General features: G+C 43.5%; 1 protein-coding gene across 2 annotated transcripts in view; it reads right to left on the reverse strand.

The window, feature by feature from the left end:
• Window positions 1-5767, reverse strand: part of PPP2R2A (protein phosphatase 2 regulatory subunit Balpha) — a 36905-nt gene extending 31138 nt beyond the window's left edge. The window contains exons 1-2 of one of the 2 annotated variants that reach the window (XM_059870317.1): window positions 5462-5767; window positions 2945-3019 (exon numbers count right to left, since the gene is read on the reverse strand). In XM_059870317.1, coding sequence (XP_059726300.1) covers window positions 2945-3019; window positions 5462-5468 — 82 coding nt within the window. In that variant the 5' untranslated portion in view covers window positions 5469-5767. Of the gene's footprint in view, window positions 1-2944; window positions 3020-3626; window positions 3679-5461 lie in introns of those variants that run through there. The other variant, XM_059870316.1, reaches the window with a different exon arrangement.
• Window positions 5768-16548: the final 10781 nt, after the last annotated feature.

Consider the following 16548-nt stretch of genomic DNA (forward strand, 5'->3'; position numbering starts at 1 on the left):
CAAGGCAGGCCCCACATGCAAGTTCAGTGCCATCTTTCCCCAGGCTTTAGCCACACAATTTCCCCCCCTTCCCCTTACATGTCACATCCATCCATAACACGGTGGTTGGAAAGCCAGAAAATTAAAAATTGTGTATCAGAGTTCATGTTTCAACCACCAAAACCACCAAATATTGACTTTGTAACAACCAGCCAGCCTAGTCCAAGTATCTAAAGAATTATAGGTGATACATGTGATGGGAAGGCTGGGGGTCAGGTCTGACCCGATACATACTGGAAGCTACATAATAGCATTCTCGACAGGCTTTTTAAAGTTCTTACAACTGTTACTGTATTAAAAGTGTTACTGTCCAAAATGTTATTCTCCATGGGCCTCTTTTACAGACAAGAAACACTGTAGGGAGATCACAGGGTTTGTATCCCATTGATGAATGCAATTAAATGATGTCGTTTTCCTGGTTATCTCTGCTTTAGCTTAGTTCAAGACAGCTTTCCAATGTAAATATTGCAACACTAAGTTACCAACAGAAGGAAAACAGAAAGTCAAACTCCCAATTCTTCACATTTGTTTTCAGCGAAATTTCAACATTCCACAACAAACTGCTATTTAGATTTTGAGCTCTGCAGCTGTTCAAAAATCAGATCTTCACAGCCTTGTACTGCTTGTACACAAACTGGTACTGTGCTCACCACAGGCATGACTGGAGGGCAGACCTGTTCTCTGGCAGATCACAGCGGTTAGAGTCATTAAAGCCTGAGACAGTACGATTTCCTTGAGCTTTCACTGTGGGCCTGCCCCAAGAAAGCAGAAGGAAAGGCAGGGAACAAAAAAGGTCCTCAGACTGCACTTGGACCCACTGTCAAGTTGTCATTGGGTATTCCAAAAGACCAGAAGCTGCTGCTCCAGGTGGTGCAAGAACCAAACAAGGCTCCATGTCTGTGTGAAGTGAACCATAAAGTGAACCTTAAAGCCAGAAATATTGCTAGGAAATGGAAAAATGCAACCATCCTGATACATAATGCTTCCAACAGAATTACAGCAAGACGCTGTGATGTATAACAGGAAATCAATATAAACAACTGCTTTCACCAACTTCCAGAATGGACTGTGGGAGCCAAATACACAGGAATTGGAGAGAGTTTCAGCTCCACACACTAATTACAACCAAGCATAACATCAATAATACTTGGGATCTCTCCCTAGGCAGCTCAGTTTCACAACATCTTGCAGAATAATACACTTTGGACCTCAAGACTCATCCTAAGTCAGGTATAGCTGACAATGAAACAAAATTTCTTTTCACTCTTTGGGTCACAGAATCAGAAGGCTACACGGTCTATAAACCAAAAAATGGACATTCTTACAGTGTTTTAGAAACCAAGCTGCCTGGCTTGCTGAAACTGAAGCCAGTTAATTCTCTCAAAGGCTTCCCGGAAGTCCACCCCAGGATTCCAGGAGTGCTCAGTGTAGATCCCAGCCTGGCAGGAGGCACAAGGCTGGCAAGGCACCTTTCCTAACACTAAGTGCAACACTTAAAACAGCTCAGTCTGTCCTTCATTCCTATTTCCTCACTTCTGCATTTCCAGATCCCTGTAAAGGCTACTTTTCTATACCTATATGTAAGTTCATTACTACTAGAAGCATATCAACATCTATTTTAATGAAGAATTATTTGCAAGCACCACAACTTCACCATAACCACAACTTCTTCAATACTTGCACTTATTAAGGATTTTGTTTGATACGCAAATAAAACAAAGGTTACAGAATTTTAAATCTGTCAGGAAAAAAATTATACCACATTTAACAGTACTTCTGAGTTCAAGCTTTAAAATCTACTTCCTGAAGAATTTAAAATTAAACTTGAAATTGTTACAGCTTTCTCATTTCCAAAAAACATATTCCAGCTTGCAAACAAGAGAAGCCTCAGTGCATTGTTTGCTACATGTTGCAGCTAATAAATAAAACCAACTCAGTTACGTTTATACCCATCTTTTCTTTGGGCCTTTGGAAGCTAATCTGAACCACATGTCAAGCAGGGAAATAATGGAAACTGTAGTTACTGCTTTTCTAAATATAACATTAATCTCACTTGTATGCCAGAGCATTCAAGATATGCAAGAAAAAGAAAAAAACCCAGGAATTATATAAGTGACAAGGCCAACTGCTTGCAAAAGACAACCTTTAACTCGTGATCTTAGAGGCTGCTTTGTGCCAACAGGACTTTATGGCCAAAGAAATTCATATGTCAGGGGATCCTTCCTCGAGAACAATCACAGAAGAGATACTGCTCTCCAACACAGAGAAAAGCACTATTCCTTCAATGATCCGAAATCCAAAGGAAAAAAAAATCAAACAGTGCAGTTTTTACAGTGAAATTCAGAGGCAGCCATCTTAGTGTAACATGACACTTGTCACTGCCAGCATGGAAAAGTTTCAGACAATTTCCAGTGTTATTTCAAAGCCAAAGCAGCTCCTTCCGTACTAAGTAGGCATGCACAAATATTCAGATTTCTCCCACCTCTTGTTAATAGGAGCTAGAAAGATTGGGATAATTACTTCATCTAGTACTTAGATCTTCAAAGAGTACAAATATTAATTCTAACAACACTTCCTTGTGGAATTAAAGTATCACATTCCCCATTTTGCAGATTAAGAAAAAACACAAATCAAAAGCCAAAAAATCAGAAAAACCTTAACAATTTTACAAAACAATTCCAGAAAAAAAAACTTAGAAAGCCTGAACTTTTTTACAAGAGTGTTGAATGATACTTTCAAACCACAGTTTAAACCTGAACCTGGATATTGGAATGCACATGAAATGTCCATTTGCTTTGCTCAACCAGCACTCAGCAGCACTGGGATACTTCACTGACTGCATCCAAATCTCCCTACCTAAGGAATGGCTAAAATGTTAGAAAACAGTAAAAAATATTACTCTTACCTTCTGCTACATCATCATCTACAGCACCTTTCACCTGAGAAAAACACCACTGAATGTCATTTCCTCCTCCAGCTCCTAAAAAAATGAAAACAATTCAATAAAACGAGCCCCCCCAAGAGCAGCAGCACAAGCACACAATGGTTCCAGATTGCACATTTCAGAGCCTGTGCACGCCCACTTCCTCAGCAGGGCTGAGGCACAGTCACACACCACCCTCCCCACCTTTTTCCTTTGGATATTGTTTTTGTCAGCCTTCAATGCAGTTTTTGTCAAAAACAGGGAAGCATAAGCAGTGTAAAAGCTTCACTCAACCAAAGCTCGCTGGACTAAGCAACATTAACTATGAATTTAAATTTCAAATGTTTTTTCCTACTCGAGCAGTCAGAACCCCCTAAACACACACACACAAACAGCTTAAATATAAACTATCAGAGCTGTGCTTTTTTAGAAAATTTCGATCTCCCAGCCAATACAAACCAAGCACACAATTAATCTCCTCCTTCCACTAACCCACTGCACCGACCCTATGCACTCAAGGCTAAAGAAAAAGAATTTTACCACAATTTTAGAGTCTCTTCGCAGAAGTAATGAAAGCAATTATCAGCCTAAAAAAAAAAAAAAAAAAGCAGCAAATCCGAGCAGAAAAGCAAACAAGCAATTGGAGGAGGACAAGTTCTACTACCATAGAAAACGGATCGGAGAGAAAACTTCAGGAACATTACTGCCTCGGCTGAAGGCAGTGATTCATTTGAACCGTGCCACCAAAACACGCACCAAAAATCACCACCCATTTATTTTGCATTTCATTCTGAGCAAATCACTGCAGGGCTGAGGACATACAGGAAGAGCCAGAAATGGGCTTGCCTCGGTTGGTTTTTTTTTTTTTTCCTTTTTTTTTTTTTTCTCCAAAAGCCACTGTCAAAATGGAACTTTTCCTCCACACAACTCAAACCGGCTGAGCAACAGATGGCATTTACACATTAATCCCGAGCTCTGGTAGGGCTTTGGAGATAACAAAGAATACGGGAGGAGACTCTTCCCAAGTTAAGGGAGTCAAAAAAACTCAAAGAGAAAGAAATCAGAAGCCTGAAAATAAGCTTTCCAGAAAAGATGAAGTGCCTCAGAATAAGAAGTCCTGGAATAGAGTGCAGTTTGCATTTTTCACTTGCTTTAAATTCTTCCCCGAAGGATTACATCCAGCTGCATAACCCGAGGAGGTGAAGGCAAACAACAGAACCGATTTATGCAGGAGATGGCAAAATGCTTTCCCTCCCCCATCATTCCCCCAAAATCCTACACCCCATTTTCTTCTCTTCAACTTCTTCGTTTGTCATTAAGCAGTTAGCGCCATAGCAGCACTTAAAGGGAACAGCTTGGAGAGAATCACTGCTCCTGCTACTTCGAGCCAAAGTCCTCTTTTCCATAAAATTTACTTGAACTAAGTTGGCACTTTTTTCCCCCCACGACTAAAACGGCAAGAGGGCGGAGCATGTGCATATGGTGTAGGGGGGAAAGGCAAAGCACAAGCCTCACAAAGCCTCCTATGCTTTGCTCCTCCACATGCAAAGCACTGAAAAGACAATTCATGTGCAGAGGAGGGGGATGAATAAATTTCCAAATGAAGAAATTGCAAGGAAAAGTAAGAGGGAAGAGATCCGTTCTGCACACGCACTCCCAAGCCTACCAACAGTACTTTGGGATGTGAAATGGAGAGCAAGCAGTGGAAAGAACGGGAAAGAAAACAGCGGGACCTGTGCTGTTTAATTACGCCCTGTGCCAGATTTTACTGGCATTTGCAGATGCTCAGAGGCTGCTCCTTACAGAAGGGTGCGACTGCAATCTGGACACCGCCTGCACCTGGAACCTCTCCGTGCACGGCAGTGCTTCTGAGAACTAACCACAAGCACCGACCCCAAAGCCTCAAGGGGGAAACTCTTTACCAGAGCGTGTAGTGACAGGACAGGGGGGGAATGGGTTCAAACTAAAGAGTAGGTTGGGGGGGGGGATATTGCGAAGTAATTCTTCTCTATGAGGGAGGAGAGGCCCTGGCACAGGGTGCCCAGAGCAGCTGTGGCTGTCCCTGGATCCCTGGAAGTGCCTAAGGCCAGGCTGGACACGGCTTGGAGCACCCCGGGATAGCAGAAGGGGTTCCTGCCCATGCTAAGGTGTGGAACTGGACAGGTTTTAAGGTCACTTCCCACCCAAATCATTCCATGATTCTACGAAAAGGCAGCAGACCCACCCTGCCTGCAAGCTCTTTAACTCCAAAACACACCACTTCCCGCTCCACCTTGCTTCTTCCATGCTTTTTTTTTTTTCCCCCCGAGAACGGAGGGAAGGAGGGGTGGGTGGGAGCAAAGCACGAATTCCCACAAGAGAGGATAAAAAAAAAAAAAAATCACCCCACAAGCAGCAAGGCGCAAGTGAGTCGGAATAGGAGAGGCGGCCGGGAGCCAGGGAGGCAGCGGGTAGAGCCCCCCGAGCCATGCTGGAGCAGGGGGGGCAGGCTGCCCTTACCTGCCATGTTGTGCTGGCGATAGCGGCCGCGGCGGGTCGGGAGGAGCGGGCGGCGCGGGCGGGGCGGGCGGCGCGGGGCGGGCGGCGGCGGCGGGCGGCGATGGCGGCGGATGGAGGAGGCGGCGGATGGAGGAGGCGGCGGATGGAGGAGGCGGCGGCGGCGCGGCCGCGGCGGGGCTGGGGCGGCCCCGCTCCGGCCCCCCCGGCGGTGAGCGTCCAAAATGGCGCCGGCAGAGCTGGGGGTGACGTCAGCGCGGGGCGGGAGCGAGCCGCCCTCAGGAGGGCGGGCGGCGCCGCCATGTCCCTGCCCAGCTCCTGTCAGCCCTCACGGCGAGGGTGCTGCTCCTCAGCTCGGCATCCATCGGCCGCCGTCAGCCCAGCTCCACCCGCCCTCTTGGCGGGGCTGCCGCCCTTCCGCCTAGCATCGACCACTCCCATGGCGAGGCTCTGTCCCTCATGGTGGGGCTACCGACCCTCGCTCAGCTCGGCCCCTGCCTGCCCTCATGGAGGGGTTGCCGCCGCTCAGCCTGGCATCGATCGGCCGCCTTCATGGCGGGGCTGCCGTCCCTCAGCTCGGCCCCTGTCCGCTCTCATGGAGCGGCTACCGCCCCTCGGCCCGCCATCGCCCGCTCTCAGCCCCTCCGCACCGCGATATCCGCCGCCCACTGCCCCCCGGACTCCCCTGCAGGAAGCGCTTCCTTCCTTGACCCCTCTCCCGCAGGCTCGCCCTTCATGAAGTCGAATATCCAGAGTTGGAAAGGACCCACCAGGATCATCGATCCAGCTCCTGGCCCTGCACAGACAGCACAAAATCCCACCCTGTGCATCCCTGGGAGCGTTTGCTCAAATGCTCCTGGAGCTCCGGCAGCCTTGGGGCCGTGCCCCTTCCCTGGGTACCTGTTCAGTACCTCACCGCCCTCGGGGGGAAGAACATTTCCCTGACAATCCCTTCGTGTCTCTTAGAGCATCTCCCTTTCGCTTGTCCTTTGGTTTTGGGGGTTTTTTTCCTCCCCCTCTCCCTTTGCTCCCTTCTGCCATTTCCCCGTGCAGCAGCCACACATAACCTGTTCGCTTGTGCATTTTCCACCCCCTTGTATGCTTTCCACAACGTCCAGGGCTCGGTCTCTGATTTCACTCCGTTCTCATTGCTATTCCCTGCATACACCAGCCGTGCTCCTGAGCCATTTTTAGCCTCCATCCACCTTTCACACTGACAGCCAGCAAGATCCACAAAGAAAGGCTTTCAGCCGAGCCCATCTTGGCTCAGCTCCTGCTGGCTCAGGAAGGATGGAGGCTCCTTTTTAGCTTGCTGGGTCCCAGTTACAGTCTCATCTGTAGTTAACTACAGGACTGGGATAATTAATTCAGTACAATCTATTTAAGATCTTGTGAAAGTCATCAGTTTCCCTTAAAAGATGTTTGTGCAAACATTTTCTTCTCGGGCTGGGTAGATCTTGCTAATCCAGATTTCACTTGGAGATTCATAAGCTCATCCTGCAAACCCAGCACTGCCATAAACTTGAAATGTAACTTGGAATAAGCCTCCAAAACCATCCCATACACTGATTTCTGCATTTCCAGGTCTAAACACTTAAGAGGATGCTTTTATAAAATGAAAAAGCCTTTGAATTGCTTGCCAAGTCCAGCATGAAACAGAGCTGTGGTACTGAATGCCTCTAATGAACACAAAGAGACCGACTCCCACCAGAAACCCACAACTGGCCCAAATTACAAGTTATTTTGGAATTCAGATTTGTCTCTGCATCCGCAGTAAAAAAATTGCACCAGCAAATAAATCAGTCTTGGAAAGAACAATAACATTTGAAAGAACACTCAACATGTATGGGATGTTCTAAAGAATTGCAACTTACCTAGGTTTGGAAATCTCCAAAACCAAGTAGTTTTCGTTGGTTGTTTTGAGAACAACCCGAAAACCTAAAAACAAAAACACTGCATGTTTGGGAAAAAAATCACAACAAAGACAAACTCCCTGGTCCCAGACATCCCAGTCCACATTTCCCAGAGCTCAAGAGAAAATTCACTCAATTCTACAAATTTGTGGCCATGTTTACTTGATACCAAATCCAGCATGAAAGCTGGCATTCCTCTCTTTTCAGAATTCCTTGAATTCTGAATTTAAATAATAAATTAAATTAATTCTTTAAGCATACTCTTTTCAACCTAAGCAGAATTGTCCTGCAACTGTTTAGCAGGAAAATTTGCAAATCTAGTCCAATTCATCCATTGCCTTCTGTGTAATTACTGCAGAATTGATCCTCCTAGTAGAATAAGCATTGGTTTAAGAACTTTTGTTGCTAAAAAAATTTAAATAAGGAAAAGAGACCTGCAATTAGCTCTGTAATAGAAATTAATGAAGCCTTAGTACAAAGCTTATAATTAAAATAAAATTTCTCTTAGAAAAGATTTAATATCATGGTGCTAGGAGGATGGATTGTAACTCTAATATTTCAGGGTTTTGTTGTCAACTAACTGAGCTACAGAAAATAATGGAGCGTAATAAATAAATAACATTAAATCACAGCCAGAGCAATTAGCAAGACACCTTGGGAACCACAACCTTTGCCTGGGTGTTCACTTGCTTGGTATCTCAGAGCGCTCACACTATGAATGGTTGGTGCAAATTAGGCAGAGTGTGTTCCATAGCCCTGACTCAAAGTTTGTGAGCACATACTTGGATTTCTCTGGAGCTTGAGTGTTTGTTGAGGTGCTCTGGGGGGATTGTAACTGTATGGTGTTAAATTTATACACAGCCACCAACAGGACAGAACTTTAATGAGCATTTATGTACTCTGATTATGCTTTAAAGACTAATTCTTACTCTACACACAAACTCCTTCAGCTGAGACTGAAGAACACCTCCGGGAAGTGGGAGGGACTTACAGGAACACGCACTCACAAAACAGCATTTCTGGGTCTGTTTGCTGTGATATTTGTCAGAAAACTACATAAGGAGTGATCAGTCCACAGCAGCCTAGACCAGGAACTGTGGAAGTTAGAATAACCTAAAAATCAAAGTGTAGCATGTGACCAGCAACCAATAAAAACATTTAATAATGTAAAATGACTGATCAAACAACTGAGGCTCCAAAGAAGAGCACTATCAGCAAATCATTTTGTATCTGCTTTAGTTTTCCAGTAATTTGACCTGTTAGACAAGACTATAATGAATTACAACAATTCAGTTTAGAAATAAAGGGAACAATTATCACCAGAATTATCATTGGAATGTAGTAATAGCAGAGCCATCCGAGGCCATGTGCACGTTAACATCAGGGCAGTGTAATTCCCTACTCTCTGTACTTTATTCTGTTCAGCTTCAAGTGTCTCATTGAGAGGTTTCCATTTTGTTTTTGAGCATTCAGAGAATAACAGCCTTAACTCCTAGAAAATATTTGCTAATGTTCACCCCCCATTTCCCACTCTTAATTTCACATAAACAGCTATTACCAAACCAGCACTGAGTCACATCTTGGTGCTGCTGCCGGAAAGCTGAACAAAAGCTCAGGCAGACCCTGCTTCTGCAATGAGTCTCAAGGAAAATTACCTGTGGGACAAGTCCCAACCCATCCACTCTCTTCACCTCTTACACCGACCTGGCTCAGGCAGCTGGGTCTCTACTGCTGTTTTTGGTGCCAGCTGCCAGCCCAGGGCCTCTTCTATGGGCACACAGAATTTAATTTGCTTTTTCTGGCTTTTCTTGACCGATTTCACCTTAACCAGGTTCCATCTGCAAACTCTCAACTGCCAGTGGCCACAATTTTTCAGCTAAAACCAGAGTGAAAATAAAGGTTTAAGCATTTCCAGTTCCTGCCACACTGTGTCCCAAACCTAAACACTGTAAAGATATTTCTCGTGCTCTGTATCACTGGGGCACTTCCAAAGTCACTGGGCTTTGTTTTTGGAAAGGGAAATGTTGAAATTAAAGTTTCTTACATGACTGAACATATGTACTGTTGGGGAAATCATGGAATGCTTTGGAATGGAGGGGACCTTAATGACCATCTACGTCCATGCCCTGGGTATAAAATATCATCTGATCAGTCACTAGGCAGTTTAGCTTAAGTCTTATCAATGATAAAAAGTGGAAGAGAATAATACATATCTTGCAGTTCACTTTGCAGCTGCCAGGAATTTCTTAGAGACCCAGTTCCCAGAAAACCCAGCCTAACAACCTAAATGGTTCTGGAATTGAGTGCTCCAAACTACTCCTCATTGAGCAAACCTCTGCTATGGAAACTCACTAATTCTGGTAACAAGCAGTTTGTGTCACCCCAAAACTGTAAAGTTCATTGGATTAATGCCCTGCCATTACAAGAACCCTCAGCATTTTTTCCCCATAAATTATTAAGTCTTTTATTTTTAACTTTAGCCTGATACAAGCAAACAGAAGAGGTAATTAGGCTTGGAAAACTAATTCATATGTTCATTACAGTAGCAGTTTGCAAGACAGGTTTAAAACCAGTTTCAATTTTGATCTGTTTAGAGCAGGGCTAAGACACTGTTACTGAAACTACAATTTGCAACACATTACATTAATTGATTATTTAAGCCCATTTTGTAGAGGATTCATGCACCTGAATTTTATTTTAAAACGAATTCAAAAATACAGGGAAAGATAAAGGGGAAACAAAGCTCCTGGAAAAGAAGGGAAAAGGTGTTAGAGGTAGTCAGGAAGCACCTGTCTGGAGGGAAGAAAACAAGTATTTTTCAACTTGGAGGGCTTGTTGGCAATGGCAGGAGTGTCCCAGTATTTCAGGATTAAAAATTAAGAGATGAGAGGTAAATTGAAGTTTATAGAAAAATTTCATTCTTATCTCTGTTTGTTTTACTGTTGGGTTTTCTGTTTGTTTGTTTTGATTTTGTGTTTTGGGATTTTTTTACAAGCTCTAGTTAGTTCTGTGGAAAGACGAGCCCAACCAAAAAATAAGAGAACTGATATGGGATGCTAATAATCCTATCAAAACTAAGAGTGGAGCCATAGGAGAAGATAAGAAGTTCACAAGGCATATGTTTAATCCTCCCTAAAAAGAAGTAGCTACAATTAAATGTTTGGTTGAGGATAACCTGGCACTTGGAGTCTTCCAGCTCAGGATAATTTGGACATAACTTGGAACTCTGAAAGCTGAAACACTAGGAGAACAATAACATCAACGAAACAAAATGAGAACAGTGATCCCAAACTACACACCCTGAAGACAACACAAGGCCCTCACAAAGTGGTTTTACTCAAACAAAAGTGATTAAATACTGAACTCATTGCCAGAAAATACTTACAGCACACCCACTACAAGGCACTCTGAAGAGCAGATTCCCTTCCTGGGAACAGGCTAAGTAGAGCTTCTCCCTGCTTAAGGGTAAAGGATGCTGCTTTAGTCCTTTCCAGCCCCAATTTCACCTCCCAGCAGAGAAACAGATTCTGCAGTTGAGAACACAGGTTCTTTGTACCAGTGACAAAATCAAGTTACACCAAAACCAATAAATCCTTTCTCAGAGAATCCTTTTAAAGCCATTAAATTCTCCTCCTATTCAGTCTTTAGAAAGGGGATAATTAATATTTCTTGACTCTTTGAGTTCATTTAGATCAATGAAAGGAACATAACAGAAATAAAAACAAAAAGAAGAAAAAGTTACCTTGGGGGGGAATCCCACCCCTTGATGCCCAGCCCTATCAGATAGCATGGTGCACTGCTCAGGAGCACAGGTAATAGAGATGAGAGGTGCCCCAGTCATCCCCACCACCTTTAGGAGGCACTTTCCAGGAAGGGGAGGAGCTAGCACACACAACTCCAAAAGCCTTGAGGAGTTTTCATTTAGGGTTGGGGTATTTTGCTTATTAAGCCTTCAAACTCTCGTGGCCTATACACAGAAATGTTTCTTCTTTTGGGTGAAGAATTGCAGGGCTATGGAGGGAAAAGAAGTATTGATTCTACCTTACTAATAAACCTGCCTAGGGAATCTAAATAAGTGAAAGAAAAACCTCAGAAAATTTTATGAAACATTTTTGTTTAACAAAAGCAGGAAGTTGAAAAGCAAGCATGTTAAAAGCACTGCTGTCTGTAGGATTTCCCTGTTATTTTTAACGCTGAGCTTTAACGTCTTCTATTTTACATTCTTACTAAGGCAAAGTGCTTTTCCACGTTAATTGAGTTAACAAGCTATTGTCTATCAGTAGAAGCCCAAAAAATTACACCTGTGCAGATGTATTTCAAGAGGGTGATGTAACTACTAGTCTTAGCTCAGGCCCTGTAGTCATCTTGTGTGTATCACTGAAGCTGTTACTAAAACAAACCTAAAAAGCCAACTGTTCTAAAAGGAGCAGGATCAGCTCCTTGGAATCGGGTTTTTGCACTTTGAGGAAGCCTGTAATTTCAGTAGCATTTTGCAGTAAGAAGTTAATTGGTAGTACTGTGGGGCTAGCAGGGAGTATGAATTTATCACCTCAAAGATCCCACTTTGCCAGAAGAAATGCTCCTTAAAAACCATGAATTGTGGGGAATGATGATTAAATATTTAATTTGGGCTAAAATGTCACCTTAGGCTTTGGGCTGAGGCATTCTCACTCTTGATCCCAGGCAATATTCAATTTCAATCAGCTTGGTGTAACCAAATTCCCATGGTATTTGAAGGGTGTGAATGCACTGATGTCCTAAGCCCTGGAATCACAGAAAGGCATGAGAAATTTTCAGATGATATTTTTCTAGGAGCTTTTAGCTCTTGATTCCAGGAAATGTGAAAATGTGACTTAAAAAAAAAAAAAAAAAAAAAAAAAAAAAAAAAAAAAAGGAAACCAAAGGTATTGTCTCTTTAAAACTGTTGATAATTTACTCTGAGTAGTAACACTATCACTCTAGTGTTGCTCCAGTTGTGTGTACAAAAAACAACACGTGCAGGTTACTACCATGATTAGTTATTCATTAACTTACTCCTTGGTTTAGGTGTTAGTTTACCTTTTGGTTTCATTTTTCATTAACAAGAGCACCATATTTTGAGGGTATTTCTAAAGTGTTTCAAACTTCTTTAAGCAAACAAGTATATAAATCAAAATTCAAGTATTTGAGCTGAAGCGTTTGTTCTGAAATGTTCCTTTCTTTCTTTGCTTTGTCCCACAGTTCTTCTGATTTGCAAGAACCTGAAGGTAATGCCAGGAATGAACTGAGAAGGGAAGGAAGGGAGGCCAAAATAGCAGAATTAATTGTTCCATTCACATGGCTTTTCTGCTTGGGAATAAGTTCACATTGTAAACAGGAGAGAGGTGTGGTTTGCAGATAGGACAGGAAATCCTTAGTTCTAATCCTTGCTGTGTTGTTGGTTCCCTTGGAGATCTTCAGCAAATGCATTCTGTCCCTGGATTTTTAATTGGAAATAAACTGGGCATGATAGCCCTTAACTATCTCAGAGGAGCAGCCTTTCACTTTTATAAACGTTCACAATGTGTGTGAAAGCAGCTCATGGCACTCAGGCTTGAAACTCATCCCCTGCTCTGAGGGTAACTCCTTACCCTGTCTGCCCTGAGGACCAGGACCTTTGGGGCTGGAGTCACCAGAGCACACACAGGGCTGTGTTTCTCGCACTCGTTTGGGTGCAAAGCAGATGCTCCACTGGGGACAGAAGGAAATGTGGCCTCCTATTGTCTGGTGTGATTTTCTGTCATCCTCTGGGCCAAGCGTAATCACATTTCTTACCTTTTTCACCTTGGATTGCATGCCTGTGAGTGAGGGTGTGTTAGGGGGAGACCCCACTGAGGAAAGTACCTTTGAGGGAGGGGCTGTGTCTGACCCTCTTTGGAAGCCTCAGCTCTGGCTGTTGGGTGGTGTGGCAGTGCCCTGTCCTCTGGAGCTCCACACCCCAGAGGCAGCTGCCTGGCAAGAGTTCAGCCAGGTCTGATGGGAAGGGTCCTGGAACCAGCAGAGGATGGTGCTGGGAATCCTGCAGGAGCACAGAGCCTAGAGGTGTGACAGCCCTGCAGGGAGTCAGGGCAGAGATTCTCATTTTTTTTAATCAATGCAGATTCTCTGTATTGAGGTAAATGCTGTAAGTGATGAACCAGATTTAGAGGCTTGTCATCCAGCTTTAGTTAGGGAGAGCTGCAGTGACAGTGTGTGCTAATAGTAGCATAAAAAGGCTGAAGTTCAGACTCCTGGAAGGTGTCCATACCTTGGGTTCCTCACTTTTGTTTCTCTCTCACTGCTCACAGACACAATTTCAGAGCTACTGAGCACACACAGCTTGTGCTAGTCCAGAGGAGTGATGGAAAAATCTCTAGAACTGAGTGACAATTTTCTTGCATCACATAATTAGAGGAGGAAAACTCGCTAAAGAGTTGTCTGTTACTTACCAAACCTTGTTGGCTTTTCACTTGACTGCAAACATTTTGAATTGTCAAAACTTCTAAACTGTTGCTGAAATTTAGACAACTTTCTCAGTGCTTTTTTGTGACTACTGGTATTTAAAAACACATTTCATCCTTGCCCTGAAAAGCTTTATTAACTAGTCTAAATCTGAAAAACAATGTTGAGAGCCTAAAGAAACTTGGTTTTGATTTGTGTGTCATTTGTCCTGAGCCTGGTATGATGTCCTGAATTTAGCCATGAAGTTTTATGTGTGTAGAACCCTATTCTCTTTTATTGCTGAGCTATAAGAATTGTACAATCAGATTCATGGAGTAGTCTGGGTTGGAAGGGACACATCCTGTGCCACTCTCTGCTATGGGCGGGGAAGACTTCCACTATCCCAGGTTGCTCCGAGTCCCATCCAACATGGCACAAGACACTTCCAGGGATGGAGCAGCCACAGCTTCTCTGGGCAGCCTTTGCCAGGTTCTCGGCACCCTCACACGAGTTTCTTCCCAGTATCCCATCTAACCTTTCCCTCTGGCAGTGGGAAGCCATCCCCCCTTCTCCTGTCACTCCAGGCCTTTGTAAATAGTCTCTCTCCATCTTTTCTGTTGACTCTTTCAGGTACTGTGTGGTGCTGTTCACAGGGGTCCCAGGACGAGGGAAGAGATGAGAATCTTGACTCCATGTTTCAGAAGGCTGATTTATTATTTTATGATATATAATATATTAAAAGAAAATGATATATGAAAACTCTACTAAAAGATTAGAAGAAAGGATTTAATCAGAAGGCTTGAAAAGAAAAGAATAGGAAAGAATGATAATAAAATCTTGTGACTGACCAGAGAGTCTGAGCCAGCTGGACTGTGATTGGCCATTAATTAAAAACAACCACATGAAACCAATCACAGATGCACCTGTTGCATTCCACAGCAGCAGATAATTATTGTTTACATTTAGTTTCTGAGGCCTCTCAGCTCCTCAGGAGAAAAGATCCTGGCAAAAGGATTTTTCATAAAATATGTCTGTGACAGTACTGGAAGGTCCAATTAGATCACCCTGAAGCTTCTCTTCTCCAGGCTGGACGATTCCACGTCTGCAAGCCTTTTCTCCCAGCAGAGTGCTCCAGTACTCTGATCATCCTGATGCCTCTTCTGGACTCTCCAGCACCACCATGTCCTCCCTGTGCTGGGACCCCAGGGCTGGAAGCAGCTCTGCACGTGGGCTCATGAGAGCAGAGTATCCACCTGACTGTCCAAAAGCATCTTTCATTGTTTGCATGATCTGTTCCTCCTATGCTTTTCCATTCCTTCTTACGTATTTTCTGTATATTCCCCGACTTCACTTCCTCCCCTTCCCCTTCAAAATCCAAACCTTTGTATGTCAAAGAAGCGAAACCAGGACAAAAGCTCCAGCAAGCCCAGACGTTTTCTTTTCATTTTGACTGCACTGTGCTAGTTCCTCTGCAGGGAGGGGCCAGTACATGCAGAAGGCCAAGTAACTCCTGTGTGGTTTCCCAGATCAGAATTCTGATTGCTGAATTATGTGCTCATGCTTCAGACAGTGTCGTTTTCAACTTGGCAAATGGGAAGCTAATTATAAGACACCAATGAAAGACACAGTTATTTGTAATTAAGCCTGGCAATACATCACAATGGTACTGCCACAGCCAAGTGCTGCCATGAAAGAGGAAAAGGTATCCCTTTCTACAGGGAGAACTGCAATGTAGCCATGATCTGCAGCAGAAGATGCAGCTCAAAAGAGCTGTGGAGGAATGGCCCCTGAGAAACAGGAAAAGAGCAAGTTATTTAATGTGATTCTTAGTCGGCCAAACCCAGATACTGTTTAAAAATTCTAGACAAGAGGAAGCCCTGAATTACTTTCGTTAATGACCTTCTCTCCTTTCTCTTTCTGTGCTTGTATCATCTTTGCACTTCACTACAAGGAATAGAATAGATTTTCCTTTGAGGTTCCCTGCACATACTGGTTTTGATGTGATCCTGCTTCTTGCTTTGCCCATCAACAGAGGGACCTGGGTGCTTCTGTCCCTGGGGAAAAAGCCTTTATTTTTTAAACTGAATGTTACTTTATAAAAGACTCCAAGAGGGATGGAGGGATAGAAAGTAAAAACTCTACTGATACTTAACAATCAATTCATTCAAACTCTTCTTGGGCAAACATAAGGGTGCAGAATGCCAGAATTAGGTATCCGGGGGTCTTTGAAAAGAGCCATCCATGTAAACAAGGTGGAATTAGAATGTGGTCACACAAGGACACAAGATCCAGCTGATAATGTCCAACAAGCACTGCACTGAGCTGCAATAATTAGTCACAGATCATCTGCCCAGCCTGCTGCAGCAAAGAGAAATTAGTTCATCTGAGCCACTAGTGCAAGGTTTAACTATTAAAAAGTGGTTCAGGTTGACTTCTTTCACTTTACTTAACAGCAGATGAGATTTTTCATAGAGTTCCAAGTGTTATTCCCAGCCTTGAGCTGGACCACTGGGTAAAGCTATATTTCTGCAGTGTCATTGTTTTTATTTTATGGTCACTGAGATTAAAGGTAAAATTCTCCAACTCCGATTGCTTCAACCAACATGAGGCTTACATGGTCATGGTCTCTATCTCTATAGATAAATTCCTATTTCTCTATTTCCACAGGCACTTTTGACTCAATTATCCATTCCAATTAAGTTTTATAGTAATGGATGTTCCAAGAATATTCAGCTGCTG

This window comes from Haemorhous mexicanus, chromosome 30 (assembly GCF_027477595.1).
Source record: "Haemorhous mexicanus isolate bHaeMex1 chromosome 30, bHaeMex1.pri, whole genome shotgun sequence".
Taxonomy (NCBI): domain Eukaryota; kingdom Metazoa; phylum Chordata; class Aves; order Passeriformes; family Fringillidae; genus Haemorhous; species Haemorhous mexicanus.